The 22,571-nt window shown below is 39.8% G+C and overlaps 1 protein-coding gene across 1 annotated transcript in view; it reads left to right on the forward strand.

The window, feature by feature from the left end:
* Positions 1-12,332, forward strand: part of LOC139760622 (HEAT repeat-containing protein 5B-like) — a 135,477-nt gene extending 123,145 nt beyond the window's left edge. Inside the window, exons 32-33 of the mRNA XM_071684019.1 lie at positions 4,122-4,267; positions 8,214-12,332. Coding sequence (XP_071540120.1) covers positions 4,122-4,267; positions 8,214-8,390 — 323 coding nt within the window. The 3' untranslated portion in view covers positions 8,391-12,332. The remainder of the gene's footprint in view (positions 1-4,121; positions 4,268-8,213) is intronic.
* Positions 12,333-22,571: the final 10,239 nt, after the last annotated feature.

Below are 22,571 nucleotides of genomic sequence, written 5' to 3' on the forward strand. Positions count from 1 at the left end.
GTTGGAACCACTATTCCTTCAAACATACCCATTTTTGCTTTCCGAGATAATGTTCTCGACTTCCACACATTTTTCAAGGCTCCCAAAATTTTCGCCCCCTCCCCCACCCTATGATCCACTTCCGCTTCCATGGTTCCATCCGCTGCCAGATCCACTCCCAGATATCTAAAACACTTCACTTCCTCCAGTTTTTCTCCATTCAAACTCACCTCCCAATTGACTTGACCCTCAACCCTACTGTACCTAATAACCTTGCTCTTATTCACATTTACTCTTAACTTTCTTCTTCCACACACTTTACCAAACTCAGTCACCAGCTTCTGCAGTTTCTCACATGAATCAGCCACCAGCGCTGTATCATCAGCGAACAACAACTGACTCACTTCCCAAGCTCTCTCATCCCCAACAGACTTCATACTTGCCCCTCTTTCCAGGACTCTTGCATTTACCTCCCTAACAACCCCATCCATAAACAAATTAAACAACCTATACATTTCAATGTTTACAAACATTTTTTTTTTTTTTTTTTTTTTTTTATACATATTCATATACAGCTCCCTTTCCACATCCAGCTGATGTATGACTTCACATCTAAAGATAAATGTCACTGGTTACTTAACAACACAGCTGAAATAGTATCATGCACCTTGGTTACCCATTGATTGTCAAATGAAGTATAACTTTGTCATCATATTGGGAAACTTAGATTGACGTAGTGGCTATAATAGTAATTTTTATGGTAAAAGTATGGATTTGTATGTAGCATTTATGGATCTGGAGAAGGCATATGATAGAGTTGATAGAGATGCTCTGTGGAAGGTATTAAGAATATATGGTGTGGGAGGAAAGTTGTTAGAAGCAGTGAAAAGTTTTTATCGAGGATGTAAGGCATGTGTACGTGTAGGAAGAGAGGAAAGTGATTGGTTCTCAGTGAATGTAGGTTTGCGGCAGGGGTGTGTGATGTCTCCATGGTTGTTTAATTTGTTTATGGATGGGGTTGTTAGGGAGGTAAATGCAAGAGTTTTGGAAAGAGGGGCAAGTATGAAGTCCGTTGGGGATGAGAGAGCTTGGGAAGTGAGTCAGTTGTTGTTCGCTGATGATACAGCGCTGGTGGCTGATTCATGTGAGAAACTGCAGAAGCTGGTGACTGAGTTTGGTAAAGTGTGTGGAAGAAGAAAGTTAAGAGTAAATGTGAATAAGAGCAAGGTTATTAGGTACAGTAGGGTTGAGGGTCAAGTCAATTGGGAGGTGAGTTTGAATGGAGAAAAACTGGAGGAAGTGAAGTGTTTTAGATATCTGGGAGTGGATCTGGCAGCGGATGGAACCATGGAAGCGGAAGTGGATCATAGGGTGGGGGAGGGGGCGAAAATTCTGGGGGCCTTGAAGAATGTGTGGAAGTCGAGAACATATCTCGGAAAGCAAAAATGGGTATGTTTGAAGGAATAGTGGTTCCAACAATGTTGTATGGTTGTGAGGCGTGGGCTATGGATAGAGTTGTGCGCAGGAGGATGGATGTGCTGGAAATGAGATGTTTGAGGACAATGTGTGGTGTGAGGTGGTTTGATCGAGTGAGTAACGTAAGGGTAAGAGAGATGTGTGGAAATAAAAAGAGCGTGGTTGAGAGAGCAGAAGAGGGTGTTTTGAAGTGGTTTGGGCACATGGAGAGAATGAGTGAGGAAAGATTGACCAAGAGGATATATGTGTCGGAGGTGGAGGGAACGAGGAGAAGAGGGAGACCAAATTGGAGGTGGAAAGATGGAGTGAAAAAGATTTTGTGTGATCGGGGCCTGAACATGCAGGAGGGTGAAAGGAGGGCAAGGAATAGAGTGAATTGGAGCGATGTGGTATACTGGGGTTGACGTGTTGTCAGTGGATTGAATCAAGGCATGTGAAGCGTCTGGGGTAAACCATGGAAAGCTGTGTAGGTATGTATATTTGCGTGTGTGGACGTATGTATATACATGTGTATTGGGGGGGGTTGGGCCATTTCTTTCGTCTGTTTCCTTGCGCTACCTCGCAAACGCGGGAGACAGCGACAAAGTATAATAAAAAAAAAAAAAATGGTAAAAGAAACTATTTCTCTTGTATTATTGTTTATATTTTTGTTGAAACAGGAAGTGATGAAGTGAGGAGGAGATGGCATGAGTGTTTTGAAGAAATATTGAATGTGGTTGAGGATAGGGAGGCAGTATAGGGTGTTTGGGTCAGGATGGTATGCAAATTAGTGAGTTATTGCGAGTAACTTAGTGAGAAGAGAAGAGGTGGTGAAAGTCCTGTGTAAGATTAAATGGGGCAAGGCAGTTGGAGTGAATGGTATTGCAGTTAGATTTTATAAGAAAGGAGGTGACTGTGTTTTTGGTAGGTTAGTTAGGATTTTCATTGTATATATGGATCATGGTGAAGCACCTGAGGCTTGGCAGAATACATGTATTGTGCCATTGTATAATGGCAAGTGGAACAAAGGTGAGTGTTCCAACTACAGAGTATAATTTTGTTGAGTGTACATGATAAATTGTATGGGAGAGTTTCGATAGAGAGGGTGAAGGAATGTACTGAGCATCATATTAGGGAGGAATAGTGTGGCTCTCAGGATGCAAAAATACTTATAGAAACAGAGATCTGCATATGGCATGTATGTATTTAGAAAGAGTTTATGATACGGTGGATAGAGATGTATCGTGGAAGATCTTACAAATATATGATGTTGCAGGAAAGCTACGAGAAGCTGTGAGAAATTTTTATCAAGAATGAAAGGCACATGTGTGATTAGGAAGAGTTGTAAGTTTTGAGTTGGTAGAGAGGAGAGTGAGCGGTTCAAGTTGAAGGTTGGTCTGCGGCAAGGTTGTGTGATGTCACCAAGTCTGTTTAATTTGTGTATGATGGGGTGATGAGAGAGGTAAATGCTAGGGTCTTATAGAGTGGGGTGAGCATGCAGTCTGTAGGGGGTGAGCCGCCTTGGAAGTGGGTCAGTTGTTTGCTGAAAACACAGTACATATGGTAGCTTTGAAAGAGAAACTGCATAAGTTGGTAACTGAGTTTGGGAGTGTATGAAAAGAGGAAGGTGAGAGTAAGTGGGAACAAAAGCAACGTTATTAGGATAAGCAGGGGACACAGACAATTTTTTCAGGGTGTGAGTGTGAGTGGAGGAAATTTGCAGGAAGTGGAGTGTTTTAGATACTTGGTGGTGAACATGGCAGTGAATGGAACCATGGAAGTTGAAGTGAGCAATAAGGTGGGTGAGGGGGTGAAGGTTCTGGGAGCATTGAGGAATGTGTGAAAAGAGAGGATGATATCTGGGAGGGCAAAAATGGGTATGTTTGAAGATATAGTGCTCATAGTATTGTTGTAAGGATGTGAGGCATGAGCTACAGATGAGAATGTGTGGAGAATGTCGGGTTTTTTGGAAATTTAATGTTTATAGACAATATGTGGTGTGAGGTTGTTTGATCAGTTAAGTAATAAAAGGATAAGAGAGAGGTGTGGTAATAAGAAGAATGTGGTTAGAGAGCTGAAGAGGGTGTGGTGAAATGATTTGAACATCTGGATACAGTGGGTGAAGAGAGGTTAACAAAGAGGATATGTGTCGGAAGTGGAGGGGACAAGAAAAAGGCAGAGATCAAACAGGAGATTGAAGGATGGAGTGAAAAATATTTTTATTAGTCAGGAGGGCAAAAAGTTTGCATGGGATAAAGTGAATTAGAGTAATGTGGTATACAGGGGGCAACATGCTGTCAGTGGACTGAACATTGGCATATGGAGCAGCTGCGGGAAACAATGGAAAGGTCTGTGGAGCTTGGTTGTGGGTAGGGGGCTATGATTTTGGTGCATTACACTTACACATGATAGCTAGAGAATGGATGTGAGCAAAGTGGCCCTTTCTTCATCAGTACTTGGTGTTACTTCATTGATGCTTAATGCTGGAAATGGTGAGTATGGATAAAGACTTTGATTTTAATTTAAGTTGCATTGACTTCCAGCATTCTCATTGGGATTTCAGGAACTGTTTTGGATCATTGATGTTCTGTGCTACCTTTTTAACATGTGATAAATAGCAGTTTATTGGCTCATATCTTGTTACAGTGGGAGTAACAAGCAACTGCAGTTTTTCTTTGATATTACAGGGAATGAACTTGTTGGAGTGTTGGTTGGGGTCATGGTTGGGGCTTTACAAGACACTAATCGTTTGAGTAGTGTTAACCATCCAACTCGACAGCTTCACCAATATGCTTTGGCAAGACTTCAGAAAATTGGGCCACAGTACCCACAGGTATGTTTTAGTAATGTGAATTTTAATTGATGTAGTATTATGGTAACATCTTATTTTATTATGTTAATAAATCTTGTGAGTGAAAATGAAGTAGAGCATTATGAGGAGAGGAGATAGTCTTGTAAACTGTGAATGATTCAGATGTGGTATCTTTTGTCAAAGTACTGGTTTTCCAGTAATGGGCTTAATTATTATTTACAGTCTCATCCATTCTTTCAAGAAGTCAGTTTTTAAAGTGTCACCTGAATGTATTACAGTGAACTCCCATGTAACCTTGACTTATTTCACTGGAAAACCCAAAACACTGAAATCATTCACTTTTTCCCACACAGATAAAACCCAAAACAGCAGCACCATTCAATCCCTGTACAGATAAAAACCCAAAACAAAAGAACCATTCAATTTTTGCCCTTCAGTTATCCAAGAAATTATTGATAGATAATTGATGAAGTAATACTAACTGTGAAATCCCATAAAAAGATAGTAGGTGGATGTTGTTCCTTATCTTTCCCTCCAAACCTGTTTTAGCACAATGCCAATTAGGGCACATTCTTTACTCTTCCCCCAGCCCATATCCTCACTAACAGATACCTTAGAAATATGTGATTTAAGTAATAATCACTGAAAACTCTTGGAATTATGGTAATACACACACAATTTTTTTTTTTTATTCATAATACTCAAAATGCTAAGATTTTGGTAGCAATTGTTTAATTGGAACCATGTTAATGAGTTTGCAGTCCATTTTGACTCAAATATTGTGTGTAATTTCCAGCTGGGATCACGTCAACACATTGTTGATCTTTGTTAACTCAAATTTTGAATGCATAATTTCCATTAGGGACCATTTAAATGCAGATTTTGAGTTTGATTTAGTGGATTGCTTTAATGAATGCATGAACAAAAACAAAATTGCATAAACATTGTTAATATAAAGAACCTGCTGTATCAAATTACCAAACAAACAGAAGTAAAGATTTCTATACAATTTTATATGGATCAAATTGCTTCAAAAGGAGTGCCTCCTGCTGCAGCTAGTGACAGATTTGTAATATTTTCCGTCATTGTCAAAGACAAATAAAAGTGACATTTGCATACAGTCTTGAAAAGAAATAAGGGATACTTTATGTGTTGAACAGAATCCTTAAATGATGTTTCAAGGCTATAACTCATAAGGATGTTGTAGTTAGTGTCATATTATGATATAGAAATATTTTCCCTACATCATCATAGGATGTGAACCAGCTGGGGAAAACCACAAAAAGGTCTTTGGGACCTGGTTGCTTATAGTGGGCTGTGGTTTTAGTGCATCACACATATTAGCTAGAGAATAGATGTGAGGGAATGAGACCCCTTTTCATGTGTTCTTGGGTGCTAAATTGGGAAATGAACCAATATAAAAGAGAAAGAAAGGATCATCATAGTTATGGTATTGATCTCAACTTGAGATTTTATTTATAGATGATATCTCTATTACATTACATGAAAGGATTCTGTTCAGTATACATAAAGTATCAATTAATACAACTCAGTATGTAGGTATTTCATTGACTTTTCTTTCAAAAAGAAATATATAAGTTAAATCTAAGTTGCCTTAGCAGAAATCACTTTGTTACCAATTTTGATTCTGTGAAAAGTTCCACCTTGATATTTTTTATTTAATAATTTGATATTACATTTTTTCATTAGGTAGGAGCCTTTGAAAACACTACACTAGAGTTTCATAAAGTGGGGCACTAAAAGCAAAGAAGTTCATCAGTTTTGGAGACTTCAGCTATAGCCACCCTCTTGAGGGAGGTCCTAAAGGGAATGGGTTTCAGAGATAGATTTTTTTTTCTGGAAAATGCACCCTTATTGAAAACACCAAAGTTAGTGTTGGCATTGAAACCAATATTAATTGGCCCAGAGTGGCGAGTCTGCCACCTTCCTCCAGCATTTGTTAACATAGAAGAAAGAACATGGCAGAGAAATGGCATGAATTACTAGGGCAACATATTAACATACCCTTTTATACTTTCTGTGAGAAATCCACTTTTTGTCAGTGGGAAGTGCAACATCCTGTTTGCCACACAACACCGAGTACTGTCACTATACTTTCCGGATGCTGTTATGAGTGCAGAAGTATTGGAAATATCAATCAGATAAAAAGAAAACAATGGTATATGCTTCAGCATAGCATGATAAACAAAGCTGCCAATGTTTGAAACTCATGCTGCAAGTTGGCAGTAATCTTGACTGTGTTGGATTACAGATTTTGGGATTTTATTTCATTAGTACTTTATGGATTTTCAATCTGTTGTCAGTCCTTAGATCATCATTTTAGTTGTTATAGCTTGAATTATCTGACATCTTTTTCAGTCATTTTCCCTGAATGATGTACTTAAATTGACACTTGAACCCAGTATGAACTATCTGGTCTGAGCCAAAATTATGGCTAAAATCTGTGAGCATTGTTTTACATGGGAAATGCCAACTTGAGTTTGTGAAAACATGCCCACTTGGAAGACTGTTTTTTTTTAAGAGAGTGTATCATTGTGATTTTGTAGAGGTAGGTATATTGGTGATCTGACCTATGTGATTCACCTTCGGTCCTCCTCCTTTAGGGATTTTAGTGAAACTAAAGCATTTGATGGTTTCGATGTTTCTGTTGTAGATGAAGCAACTTCCCCCTCCTATCCTGTCAGTTGTGGTGTTCCTCAGGATTCTTTCCGGTGCCTTTTCTTTTCTCAGTAAATGATCTCTCTTCTGCTTCTAACTCTAATTACTCGTATGCTGATGATTCCACTTTACTTACTGCAGTTTGCTTTTCCTCCATGCCCTCCCTTTAATACTTATTCTCTTTCATGTACTGGCCATATTTCCCATCAGTTCGAACCTGTGCCCTTCGGTAAACACATCTTAAGACTAAATTGAAAATTGTATCAATGGGCATGACTTCAGAATAATCAGTCTTTTTTTTGACATTGTGCTTCTTTAAGTTAACATACTGAAGATAGGCAGAGGATAAGTATTAGAGATTCAAAAGGTCTGATCCACACCATGGAATTTGGAATGATTTAACAGGAGACAGAGAAACATAAGACCTCAGAATTCTTGATGGAACTTTTTTTATGTTTTTATATTGGGTTGATTAATGTTGAATTTATCGTTTAGGTCAGTTCATGTTAACGACCTACAATAAAAGTAAAGCACTGTGATGGTACCAGGTATGAACTTTAAGATACATTATTATAAGACCCCAGGACACCTTTGCAAAAATCCAAGGGTTCCTACAGCTTCAAGGTTGTATTACACTCAGTAGCAGCAACAGAATGGACTCCATTGGAGCAAGAAGTTTTCTGGTGAGGCTTTACTATGTTTTATCTACTGACAATGATACAACCTTGCCAAAGGTGACTTTTCACTTGCAGTGTAACCTCAGGCTGATGGAGTCTGAGAACACCTTACACTTATATTCAGCATAGCATCATCTTCCTACAAGCAGATCATTCCATTTGATTTAGTATACATACGCTGAAAACTTGTTTTTAACTAGCTTAGAGAAAACTTTTTTTTTTTTTTTTACTAAATCATTCATTCCTCTTTCTGTGGGGATAGCATCCAAGTTTGAATGAAGCAGTTTTATAGCCTGTCACTTGGGAGAATCCAGTTCAGAGTACATAATCCATTGCTCTTAATAGGTTAATTTTGATTTGAATATACCTGATACATAATTCACCCACTCTCTGAGGAGCCTATGTAAACAAAATCTCTCAAAAAGCAGGATCATACTTGCATAGCTGTGCATAATTGCACTTTTTAAGACCCTTTCTTCCTCTGTACTGTCCTTCCACCATATCTACATTTCCCTTGAACATAAAACTTTTGTTCATTTGCTTAGCTAGCATAAATGACTTTAAGTTCCCATAATTCAGTTTTTGAGTCATATCAGATTGTATTTTTGCAGGAGTTCCGTGCTGTTTTAACAAGTAAACCAGATTTGCGCCTAAGACTGGAAAGTGCATTGAGAGGTCAGCAAGAAGCCAAGAGCAAAGTTGATAACTCCTTGGCACAAGACTCACTCCAGCACCAACCAACCATAAAATTAAAGACAGACTTTTCAAATTTTGCTTCCAAGACCTAGAACAGTTTCTTACAAAAAGTATACATAAGAAACTTAAGAGTATCCAGGACTATGTTTACCCAAGTTTATCATTAAAATTGCAGATTTGGTATGGAATGCACAGACTGTTACAGGAACTATATCTAATGTATATTTATTTTTTTAAAAAGGAGGCTTTATGACTGGATTGTATGGAAGAGCAAGTGTTTGTATGCATGTGTTAGGCTGTAAGGATAGTGGAATATACAGACAATGTTTGAAGTTTGTGCATAAGTCAGTTGGGTTGGTAGAGGAAAAGACATGGGATATGGATTGCAAAAAATTTTGATTACAAGCAAATACTCTTCATACTAGTTCTTCCATTGCTATATATAAAATCTGTTGAGAACATAGACCCCATTGGACCTGAACTCTGATTACATTACTAGTAAATATTTTCTTATAAAGTTCTTCAAAGAGCCAGGGTGCTGACAAAAATTTCAAAACAATGAACAAGGGTTCCATATTGTAAGATAACACGCTTAATTAGCTTTGGGAGTTGCATCTCTGTTTCTTCAAACTCTGTAGCCTTTAGGATGTATGCGAGTTCAGGTCTTCAGTTACCAGCTGTAGTGTACAAATACCTTCCCGGTATATTTTTGATGTACTGGAGTAGACAAGAGGGTTCACACTTGGTTAAACATGTACAGAGGTCCTTTGCCTACCATGGTTTTGAGTATATGCATTTAAAATGGTGTATACCATGTAACCAAGTGCTGCATCAAGTTTTTCATGACACCATCAAAGTTTTGTCCATGGATTGGGCAAGTGTGAAGTGGCCATGGGCTGCTTGTGGCCATCCCAGCAGATCAACATGTCTAGAGCAAGGCAAAAGTGTCACAACCAGGCTGTGTTGATAGGGCAAGTGCTGAGATAGTCTTTTGTGTGGCACACCTGGCTGAATGCTTGTGTGGGAATATGGAGGCACACCATCATTGTTGACATTGTATTATTACCTTCCAGTTTTGTCCAGTATTTCTTTGTTCTTTTGTTGCATAAGGATATTGTTTTTGAATTATACCATGCTTATTTTTAACCCTAAAGTTTTCATTACAGGACTAAATGTTTGTTTCTTTAGGGTCACTCCCCCTAACCCCATTTTTCCATAGGCCCTGTACCTTGCCAGCCATGGTATTGCCAACCACAGGGTCTTCCAGGAATATAACTGCAGTGGCTGGCAAGGGACCTTTGTACATTAATAAGCAACACATACCTGCATGTCAGTATATGTAAATATTAAAATTTAGGGTAATGATAACTTTTATATGATTTGGTGAGTGTTAGTCAAGTTAAATTCGTGGAAGAGTAGTTATGTGATGCTTGAGATTTTATGTAAAGTACCCCAATGTAAAGTTTCCTGAATTAGTTAGGTAGCCCCAGGAACAGATGAGAAAAGGCTGCATTTGCTCACATTCATTCTCTGATTGTCATTTGCAGTGCACCAAAACCACAGCTTCTTATCCACAACCAGGCCCCACAGACCTTACTAAGGTTTACCCCGTCCGCTTCACACATTCTGGTTCAGTATATTGACAGCCCATCAACCCTTGTGTACTACATCATTCCGATTCACTGTATCCCATGCATGCCTTTCTCCCTCATGCATGTTCAGGCCCCAAGCACCCAAAATATTTCTCACTCTGTCCTTTCATCTCTAATTTGGTCTCCCATCCCTTTGTCCCCTCCATTTCTGACACATATACCCTTTTTGTCAACTTATCCTCAGTCATTCTTTTCATCAATTATGTTTCCAGTTGTAGCACAGCCTTGAAGCTGCTGGATCCCCATAGAAGGGGTCTTGGGGTTTCTATATTATTTTCTTTTCATTATTATTATTATTATCATTATACATAATTGCTGTTTCCCGCGTCAGCAAGGTAGCACTAGGAAACAGATGAAGAATGGCACATCCACTCAGAAACACACATTTCTAACATAAACACTCACATAGGCACATATATATACATATACAAATCAAAATATACTTACACATATGCAGACATTACATACATACACATGTACATATTCATACTTGCTTGTCTTTATCCATTCCTGTCACTACCCCAACCCACAGGAAAACAGCATCACTATCCCATGTGTGTGTATGAGTGGATGGGCCATTCTTCATCTGTTTCCTTGTGGCGCCTCACTGGCAGGGGAAGTGGCAATTGTGTGATAAGTAAATATAATTTATACTTATATGTTCCTGGGGATAGGGGAGAAAGAATACTCCCACATATTCCTTGTGCGTCGTAGAAGGCAACTAAAAGGGCAGGGAGTGGGGGCTAGAAATCCTTCCCTCCCGTTTCTTACTTTTCCAAAAAGAGGAACAGAGAATGGGGCCAAGTGAGGGCTTTCCCTCTAAGGCTCAGTCCTCTGTTCTTGATGGTACCTCGCAATCGCGGGAAATGGCAAAAATGTATGAGAAGGGGTTTTGGTGCAGCTTTGGCTTTAGTGCATTACACATCACAGCTAGAGACTGAGTGTGAATGAATGTGGCCTTTTTTTTTGTCTTCTCATAGCGCTACCTCGCAGTGTGTGTGTGTGAGCTGCTACTATTTCATGTGTGGCAGGGTGACGACAGGAATAGATGAAGGCAGCAAGTATGAATATTTACATGTGCCTATATATGTCTGTGTATGTATATGTGTATAGGTTGAAATGAATTGGCATGTATATGTGCGTGTGTGGACGTTTATATATACACTTGTATGTGGGTGGGTTGGGCCATTCTTTCGTCTGTTTCCATGTGCTACCTCACTAACGTGGGAGACAGTGACAAAGTATAATAATAATAGTAATACAAGAAAGAAATATGTCAGCTGATATACAATGAAGAGACGTTGCTAGAACGCCATTTGGTTATCACGTGTTTACCACATGGCGTCCTAGCTACGTCTCTTCGTTGTATATCAGCTGACATATTTCTTTCTTGTATCTCCCGATGATGTGATTATTACACGAGTGCACTTGGAAACTTATTGTGTTTCATTTTCCCTGTGGACTCATAGGAATATATATATATATGTATATATATTTTTTTCATGCTATTTGCCATTTCCTGCATTAGCAAGGTAGCTTTAAGAACAGAGGACTTAGCCTTTGAGGAAATATCCTCACTTAGCCCCCCATCTCTGTTCCTTCTTTTGGAAAATTAAAAAATGAGAGGGAAGGATTTCCAGACCCCGCTCCCTCCCCTTTTAGTTGCCATCTATGACACGCAGGGAATACGTGGGAAATTATGTTTCTGCTTCAGTCAGAAGTTCTCAAAAGAATACTTTAAATTCTGGTATTACTGTATTGCTTTTGATGTTTTATTTAATTTCATTATTTCTATAATTTGATAGCTGATATAGGCAACTACACAAACAGTTAATGTTCAGTTTTATATGGTATCAATATGTGTTGGATGAGGCTTGGCCAAACTATTGTAAATTTCCTTCGTTTTTACTCTCCATTTACATGTGCTGTATGTATCAGAATCAACATCAGGCATTCCCTTGATCAAAGCATTTTAACCTTAGTGTTGAACATGGGACCATATTTTAAGAATTTTCTCTACATTGGCATTTATTAGTGATTAGCTAAATTTTCAATGCTGTTTCTTTGACAGCAGGTGCATGACTTTATCAACCATTATTTATGAAATGTAAAGGTTTAGTAATACAGATCCATTTCTTCTGTCACAGAATTGAACACTTAAAATTCCAGAATATGCCCCCAAGGGAAACCAGTGTGATATTTACCTTTCCGAGTCCGCCAGTGATGGTGTTGCAGCCCCTTTGCAGGTAGGGTGTGGTGATTCACTGGGGTAGCATTGGTAAACTACTGAAGAGATGCTGTTATAATATTATTGTATAATGAAAATCTGTTTTAAACATTTGTGAATTTTATGAAACTATAGCAATAAAGTTTAGTTAATTATGTAATTTTTTCCTTATGTGATAAACAAAAACTTAAGAGGAGTTTGAAACCTATAATGTGCAGATTGTGTTATTAGGACAACACCAATCAGAGCCATTGCCGAAAAGATTCTAACCTATACAGCGCATGAGTGTGTATGTGTATTTGAATAAAAGATACACATTGGTTTATCCATTTACAGTCTTTACCAAACGTTCTTCGCAATTTGCTGGGTGCATCTTGGTAAATTTGTCGAAGCAGACAAGAGCCTGAAATCTTTGTAGTCAGTGTCAGAATTAAAATTTCTTTACATCGCATCCAGCTGAACTACTCCGTAGTGCTTGTTGACTTTAAAGTTCTGGTATGTTATTTTGATGGCTCTTATTTTTTCAACGTATATGTTGCTACAAAGGTTAACAAGAATTTTTTGTATGTTTTCAGCTTTAACATGAGCTCAATTCAGTAATACAGTAATGTTTACTTACAAACAGCACTATATACAAATGATGGATGTCTTTTACAATGAATATATAAAGTGATGAAAACAAAAGTAGGTAGATCTTGTATTGCAGGAAACAAAGGTTCTTGTTGATTAAATACAAAAGTTTTGGAATGTTTAGAGAAAAGTGACTGACGTGGCACAAGCAAAACATACCTCAATCATGGCCATCTCGGCTTAAAAGGGAAAGACATGAAAATTTATCCGAGCTCTGCTCATGTTTGTAGACCCAACTTTGACCTATAAGCAGTGGAAGTCATATATAACTTAACTGTCCAGAAATGTCACGAGTCTGAATAGTCGAGCTTATCTCTGTGGGCTCTTTTGAACTGCACAGGTTGCTTGATTGGCAACTCTGTAATACCTCTGACTATTGAACACTCCTTCTCAAGTCCCTGGGGAAAACTACTCATTAATTTCAGCGTTATATTACAACTGTATAAAATATGTTGGCTCATTTTTTGTACTTATTTTTCCATGCATTTCTTTAAGTTTATAAGGAGGGAACAGAAAATATGAATGACATCCTCCAAAACTCCCCTTTGAGATTCAAGCATTAACTTTGGTGGTACACCACAGCCAAATAAAAGTATGTCAGCTCACATATTTGTGTTCTTTACTTTTACATGTTTGTTTATTTATTTATTATACTTTGTCGCTGTCTCCCACATTAGCGAGGTAGCGCAAGGATACGGACAAAAGAATGGCCCAACCCACCCACATACACATGTATATACATACACGTCCACACACAGCACATATACATACCTATACATCTCAATGTATACATATATATACACACACAGACATATACATATATACACATATGTACATAATTCATACTGTCTGCCCTTATTCATTTCCGTCGCCACCCCACCACACATGAAATGACAACCCCCTCCCCCCTCCATTTGCGTGAGGTAGCGCTAGGAAAAGACAACAAAGGCCACATTTGTTCACACTCAGTCTCTAGCTGTCATGTATAATGCACCGAAACCACAGCTCCCTTTCCACATCCAGGCTCCACAAAACTTTCCATGGTTTACCCCAGACGCTTCACATGCCCTGGTTCAATCCATTGACAGCACGTCAACCCCGGTATACCACATCGTTCCAATTCACTCTATTCCTTGCACGCCTTTCCCCCTCCTGCATGTTCAGGCCCTGATCACTCAAAATCTTTTTCACTCCATCTTTCCACCTCCAATTTGGTCTCCCACTTCTCCTTGTTCCCTCCACCTCTGACTCATATATCCTCTGTCAATCTTTCCTCACTCATTCTCCAAGTGACCAAACCATTTCAAAACACCCTCTTCTGCTCTGCCCTCTCAACCACACTCTTTTTATTACCACACAGCTCTCTTACCCTTTCATCATTTACTCAATCAAACCACATATTGTCCTCAAACAACTCACTTCCAGCACATCCACCCTCCTCCGCACAACTCTATCTATAGCCCACACCTCGCAACCATATAACATTGTTGGAACCACTATTCCTTCAAACATACCCATTTGTGCTTTCCAAGATAACGTTCTCAACTTCCACACATTTTTCAACGCTCCCAGAACTTTCGCCCCCTCCCCCACCCTATGATTCACTTCTGCTTCCATGGTTCCATCTGCTGCCAAATCCACTCCCAGGTATCTAAAACACTTCTCTTCCTCCAGTTTTTCTCCATTCAAACTTACTTCTCAATTGACTTGTCCCTCTACCCTACTGTACCAAATAAATGTATATCTTTTAATTTATAATGGGAAACAGGAAATCTGAATGATGAATCCTCCATCACAAACACGTTATGTTAGCTCAGCTGTTTTTAAACAAATCCTTTACGTTTACATGAATCATTTAACTATCCAAAAACAAAAACCCAGTATTAAAGGCAGAAAGACAAAAGGAAGAGTATTCCGCAGCTTCTCTGTTATAGGAATGGTAGTGGTGTAAAGGTTAGTCCTCATGAAAGGTGGTGATAGTCGAGTATTCTACACCTGTATTATGAAAAATATGCAAAACAATATTTAGCAAGCCATTCACATAATTTCTACAAGCACCCTATAGAGATACATACTTTTACCTATTTTAAGTTCTGCAAGTGTAGTTTTACATACTCTGCACAGCCTGCACTCATACATTTCTGTGTTGCCTCTTTCTGCCCTTATTTAAATTTGAAGGCATACCTCTTCAGCATGCACAGATGCTTAATGTAACTAGCAACTGTACTTAATTACCACAGGGAAAAATCCTGCTGTCTCAGTAACCCACACAATAGTTGGAAGAGGTTTGGCCCTGTCCCTTGCAAGTGTATTCTCTTGCTGGAAATGATTTCCACAACTTGCCATGCTTACTCAACCCGGGAAATTGGTGAAGATATCCTGAGTGCTGATGATAATGATATTGATTCAGTAGATATTGACAAGACTGATCTTAATAGGAAACTGGTCTTGACTGTGATATATAGAAAATGAGTGGATTATTCTAGAAGACATAGAATTTTAAAACTGTGAATGTATCTGAAAATGATGTAAATGAAATGTGCTCTGTGTTATTTATTATGGTTCTTTTGTCTTTACATAGGTTGTATAGGAAGAGTATAGACAGCACAGAGGACTCGCCATGGGTTCACCTCAGAGTGCTGTAATGGCTGTATTGTTCAAGAAAATGTTTGAAAAAGAGATTCATCAAGATCATGGGTACAAGTTCCAGTGTGTTGATGACATGATAGTCGTAGTGCTGAGGAGAATGGATAAGGGAGAAAAACTCAGACAGCTAAATAACGTATGTGAAAGTATTCAGTTCACCACAGAAGAGGAGGAGGAAAGTAGAATTCTCTTCCTGGACATAATCATTTGGAGGAACAATGAAAGCCCAAAGTTTTGTCTATAGAAAACCAACAAACTGGGATGATTTCATCCATTATCTCTGCACACAGTGATAGGACAAAATGCGGAGTGGAAATTGGGTTTTTCCAGAAAGTTACGCAGATTTGCAGTGATTGAGTTCCTAGAAGAGGAAAAGGAATACATCATTAATGCTTTCATGATGCCATGATACCCTAAAGGCTTGCTAAGCAAACTTAGGAACAAAGCAAAGAAAATAATAGACAGGAAAAATCGAGAAGCAATTGTAGGGACCGACAAAAAAAGTTTTTAGTCATTCCCAATCCCAAGCAAGCTCATATTATTAACATAGACCTACAATAAACTGGCAGAAATATAGCCATGTCACTGGGAATAATGATTGGTGAAAACTAAAGATATAAAAAGACATGTGACACAACACTGAGGAAAGCATTGTGTACAAGATTCACTGTGGTGGTTGTGAATGCACATATTTCAGAGAGACAGGAAAAGGAATAAAGATAAGGATCAATCAGCATAAGGCTGATTTAAGAAACTATAGGACACCCAGTGCTCTTGTGGTACATATGAATGAACATGGACACCCACCAAAGTGGGACGAGGCAAGAATACTGCATGAGGGCCTAAGCAAACAAATAAAGACATTAGAAGCTGCATACATCACTACCAAAGACAGGGTTAACATAAGGTCTCGGTTCATCTGCTGGTCACGTCAGGCAGCGGCGATCGCTGTGAACGAGTGGAGACAGCAGGACAAGCAATCCAATCAGACAGTGACAAGCCAAGGCATCCAACTGAGTGACCATCACTTGCTGGGGAATAGGGTCCTGGTAAATGCTAAAATCAGTATCTCCTGAGGGAGACTGCTGGGCGTCGAAAGGTTGAGGTATGTCTCAGGTCTACCCCGTTTGTTTCCATACCATCCTGTTTTCCATGTCTGTGTATGTAAACATTGATATGTACGTGTATGTATGTAAGTGGATGAGTCTTTCTTCGTCTGTTTCCTTGCACTACCTCGCTGATGTGGGGAAACGGCAATCAAGTATGATAATAATAATGATATTTTACTATTATTAATCATTATACATAATCGCTGTTTCCAGTGTCAGCAAGGTAGCGTCAGAAAACAGTTGAAGAATGGCTCATCATCCACTCATATACACATTATTATATTATTATCCTTAATCGCTGTTTCCTGTGACAGTAAGATAGCGCAAGAAAACAGAAGAAGAATGGCCTAACCACTCATATACACATATATATACATAAACACCCATACACGCACATATACATATCAACATATACATAGACATACATATATACATATGTTCAAATTCATACTTGCTGCCTTCATCCATTCCCATCACTACCCCGCAACACAGGAAATAGCATCCCCCACCCCCCCTTCAGCAAGGTAGCGCTAGGAAAAGACAAAAAGGCCACGTTCATTCACACTCAGTCTCTAGCTGTCGTGTAATGCACCAAAATCACAGCTCCCATTCCACATAGACCTTTCCATGGTTTACCCCAGATGCTTTAAATGCCCTGGTTCAGTACACTGACTGTACGTCTACCCCAGTATAGCACATCGTTCCAATTCACTCTATTCCTTGCACACCTTTCACCCTCATGTTCAAGCCCTGATAACTCAAAATCTTTTTCACTCCATCCTTCCACCTCCAATTTGGTCTCCTGCTTCTTGTTCCCTCCACCTCTGACACATATATCCTCATTGTCAATCTTTCCTCACTCATTCTCTCCATGTGTCCAATCCATTTCAACACACCCTCTTCTGCTCTCTCAACCACACTCTGTTACCACACATCTCTCTTACCCTTTCATTACTTACTCATTCAAACCACCTGACATCACATGTTGTCCTTAAACATATCATTTCCAACACATCCACCCTCCTCCGTACAACCCTATCTATAGCTCATGCCTCATAACCATATAACATTGTTGGAACCACTATTCCTTCGAACATACCCATTTCTGCTCTCCGAGAAAGCGTTTTTGCCTTCCACGCCTTCAACGCTCCCAAAACCTTCGCCCCAGCACATTCCATACAAATCACTTCCTTCTCAATGTTTCCATTTGCCACAAGTCCACTAACGCATATCTAAAACACTTTACTTCCTCCATTCAAACTTACATCTTAACTAACTTGTCCCTCAACCCTGCTGAACCTAGCTAATAACCTTGCTCGTAATCACATTTACTCTCAACTTTCTCCTTTCACGCATGTTTCCAAACTGTCACCAACTTCTGCAGTTTCTCACTCAAATCATCCACCAATGCTGTATCATCAGTGAACATCAACTGACACTTCTGAGGCCCTTGCATTCCCAACAGACTGCATACTCGCCCCTCTCTCCAAAACTCGTACATTTACCTCCCTAACCATCCCCTCCATAATCAATTTAAATAACCAAGGAGACATCACACACCACTGCAGCAGACTGACCTTCACTGAGAACCAGTCCCTCAACTCTTTCTACTCATACACATGCCTTATACCCAATAAAAACTGGTTCTAGCAGCTTACCTCTCACACCATATACTCAGAGGACTTTGCACAAAGCATGTGTCAACCCTATCATATGCATTCTCTATATACTTTCTTCAAAGCAAACACCTGATCCAAACATTATCTACCACTTTTGAAAACACACTTCTTCCCCAATCTGATGCACAGTACATGCCTCACCCTCTCAATCAATAACCCATCCAAAAATTTTCCAGGAATACTCAACAAACTTATGCCTCTGTAGTTTGAACACTCACCTTTATCCCCTTTGCCTCTGTACAATGGCACTACACATGCATTCCACCAATCCTAAGGCTCTTCACCATGATCCATACATAACCTGAATATCCTTTCCAACTATCAACAACACAGTCTCCCCCGTTCTTAATAAATTCAATTGCTGTACCATTCAAACCCGCTGCCTTACCGGTTGTTGTTTGCTGCTGACACAGCACTGGCGGCAAATTCAAGTGATAAATCACAGAAGCTGGTGTCTGAGCATGGGAGTGTGTGTGAAAGTAGTAAATCAAGAATAAATGTGAATAAAATAATGGTTTTTAGGGTTAGCAGTGAAAGAAAAAACTGGTTTCCTGAAGTGTATTTGAATGTAGAGAACACTGAGAGTGGGGTGATTTAGATATCTAGGAGTGGATTAAGAGTGAATGAAAGTGAAATATGCCATATGGTGGTTGAAGAGGCTAAGGTCCTCAATGCACTTAAAAATGTGGAGGAAAAGAGGTCATTATGGAAGGGGACAAATAATGGGTATGTTTGATGGTATAGTAGTTCCAATGGTGTTGTATGGAAGCAAGGGCATGGGTCCTATATAAAAAAAGTACAGGTGGATATGTTAGAAATTAAATGTTTAAAATATACATGGTACAAATTGAGATGATAGAATAAGAAATAAGAGACAGGTGTGGTTATAAGAGAAGTATGTATGACAGTATGTATATGTATATTATCCCTGGGGATAGGGGTGAAAGAATACTTCCCACGTATTCCTCGCGTGTCGTAGAAAGCGACTAGAGGGGACGGGAGCGGGGGGCCAGAAATCCTCCCCTCCTTGTATTGACTTTCTAAAATGGGAAACAGAAGAAGGAGTCACGCGGGGAGTGCTCATCCTCCTCGAAGGCTCAGAGTGGGGTGCCTAAATGTGTGTGGATGTAACCAAGATGTGAAAAAAGGAGAGACAGGTAGTATGTTTGAGGAAAGGAACCTGGATGTTTTGGCTCTGAGTGAAACAAAGCTCAAGGGTAAAGGGGAAGAGTGGTTTGGGAATGTCTGGGGAGTAAAGTCAGGGGTTAGTGAGAGGACAAGAGCAAGGGAAGGAGTAGCAATACTCCTGAAACAGGAGTTGTGGGAGTATGTGATAGAATGTAAGAAAGTAAATTCTCGATTAATATGGGTAAAACTGAAAGTTGATGGAGAGAGGTGGTTGATTATTGGTGCATATGCGCCTGGGCATGAGAAGAAAGATCATGAGAGGCAAGTGTTTTGGGAGCAGCTGAATGAGTGTGTTGGTGGTTTTGATGCACGAGACCGGGTTATAGTGATGGGTGATTTGAATGCAAAGGTGAGTAAGGTGGCAGTTGAGGGAATAATTGGTATACATGGGGTGTTCAGTGTTGTAAATGGAAATGGTGAAGAGCTTGTAGATTTATGTGCTGAAAAAGGACTGATGATTGGGAATACCTGGTTTAAAAAGCGAGATATACATAAGTATACTTATGTAAGTAGGAGAGATGGCCAGAGAGCGTTATTGGATTACGTGTTAATTGACAGGCGTGCGAAAGAGAGACTTTTGGATGTTAATGTGCTGAGAGGTGCAACTGGAGGGATGTCTGATCATTATCTTGTGGAGGCTAAGGTGAAGATTTGTATGGGTTTTCAGAAAAGAAGAGTGAATGTTGGGGTGAAGAGGGTGGTGAGAGTAAGTGAGCTTGGGAAGGAGACCTGTGTGAGGAAGTACCAGGAGAGACTGAGTACAGAATGGAAAAAGGTGAGAACAATGGAAGTAAGGGGAGTGGGGAGGAATGGGATGTATTTAGGGAATCAGTGATGGATTGCGCAAAAGATGCTTGTGGCATGAGAAGAGTGGGAGGTGGGTTGATTAGAAAGGGTAGTGAGTGGTGGGATGAAGAAGTAAGAGTATTAGTGAAAGAGAAGAGAGAGGCATTTGGACGATTTTTGCAGGGAAAAAATGCAATTGAGTGGGAGATGTATAAAAGAAAGAGACAGGAGGTCAAGAGAAAGGTGCAAGAGGTGAAAAAAAGGGCAAATGAGAGTTGGGGTGAGAGAGTATCATTAAATTTTAGAGAGAATAAAAAGATGTTCTGGAAGGAGGTAAATAAAGTGCGTAAGACAAGGGAGCAAATGGGAACTTCAGTGAAGGGCGCAAATGGGGAGGTGATAACAAGTAGTGGTGATGTGAGAAGGAGATGGAGTGAGTATTTTGAAGGTTTGTTGAATGTGTTTGATGATAGAGTGGCAGATATAGGGTGTTTTGGTCGAGGTGGTGTGCAAAGTGAGAGGGTTAGGGAAAATTATTTGGTAAACAGAGAAGAGGTAGTGAAAGCTTTGCGGAAGATGAAAGCCGGCAAGGCAGCAGGTTTGGATGGTATTGCAGTGGAATTTATTAAAAAAGGGGGTGACTGTATTGTGGACTGGTTGGTAAGGTTATTTAATGTATGTATGACTCATGGTGAGGTGCCTGAGGATTGGCGGAATGCGTGCATAGTGCCATTGTACAAAGGCAAAGGGGATAAGAGTGAGTGCTCAAATTACAGAGGTATAAGTTGTTGAGTATTCCTGGTAAATTATATGAGAGGGTATTGATTGAGAGGGTGAAGGCATGTACAGAGCATCAGATCGGGGAAGAGCAGTGTGGTTTCAGAAGTGGTAGAGGATGTGTGGATCAGGTGTTTGCTTTGAAGAATGTATGTGAGAAATACTTAGAAAAGCAAATGGATTTGTATGTAGCATTTATGGATCTGGAGAAGGCATATGAGAGTTGATAGAGATGCTCTGTGGAAGGTATTAAGAATATATGGTGTGGGAGGAAAGTTGTTAGAAGCAGTGAAAAGTTTTTATCGAGGATGTAAGGCATGTGTACGTGTAGGAAAAGAGGAAAGTGATTGGTTCTCAGTGAATGTAGGTTTGCGGCAGGGGTGTGTGATGTCTCCATGGTTGTTTAATTTGTTTATGGATGGGGTTGTTAGGGAGGTAAATGCAAGAGTTTTGGAAAGAGGGGCAAGTATGAAGTCTGTTGGGGATGAGAGAGCTTGGGAAGTGAGTCAGTTGTTGTTCGCTGATGATACAGTGCTGGTGGCTGATTCATGTGAGAAACTGCAGAAGCTGGTGACTGAGTTTGGTAAAGTGTGTGGAAGAAGAAAGTTAAGAGTAAATGTGAATAAGAGCAAGGTTATTAGGTACAGTAGGGTTGAGGGTCAAGTCAATTGGGAGGTGAGTTTGAATGGAGAAAAACTGGAGGAAGTGAAGTGTTTTAGATATCTGGGAGTGGATCTGGCAGCGGATGGAACCATGGAAGCGGAAGTGGATCATAGGGTGGGGGAGGGGGCGAAAATTCTGGGGGCCTTGAAGAATGTGTGGAAGTCGAGAACATTATCTCGGAAAGCAAAAATGGGTATGTTTGAAGGAATAGTGGTTCCAACAATGTTGTATGGTTGCGAGGCGTGGGCTATGGATAGAGTTGTGCGTAGGAGGATGGATGTGCTGGAAATGAGATGTTTGAGGACAATGTGTGGTGTGAGGTGGTTTGATCGAGTGAGTAACGTAAGGGTAAGAGAGATGTGTGGAAATAAAAAGAGCGTGGTTGAGAGAGCAGAAGAGGGTGTTTTGAAGTGGTTTGGGCACACGGAGAGAATGAGTGAGGAAAGATTGACCAAGAGGATATATGTGTCGGAGGTGGAGGGAACTAGGAGAAGAGGGAGACCAAATTGGAGGTGGAAAGATGGAGTGAAAAAGATTTTGTGTGATCGAGGCCTGAACGTGCAGGAGGGTGAAAGGAGGGCAAGGAATAGAGTGAATTGGAGCGATGTGGTATACCGGGGTTGACGTGCTGTCAGTGGATTGAATCAAGGCATGTGAAGCGACTGGGGTAAACCATGGAAAGCTGTGTAGGTATGTATATTTGCGTGTGTGGACGTATGTATGTACATGTGTATGGGGGGGGTTGGGCCATTTCTTTCGTCTGTTTCCTTGCGCTACCTCGCAAACGCGGGAGACAGCGACAAAGTATAATAAAAAATAAAAAAAAAAAATGTATGACAGTGATAAAGAGGTGTGCTGAAACGGTTTGGACGTATGGAGAGGACTAAGAGTGTATATATGTTAAAAGTGAAGGAAC

Source organism: Panulirus ornatus, chromosome 3 (assembly GCF_036320965.1).
Source record: "Panulirus ornatus isolate Po-2019 chromosome 3, ASM3632096v1, whole genome shotgun sequence".
Lineage (NCBI taxonomy): Eukaryota > Metazoa > Arthropoda > Malacostraca > Decapoda > Palinuridae > Panulirus > Panulirus ornatus.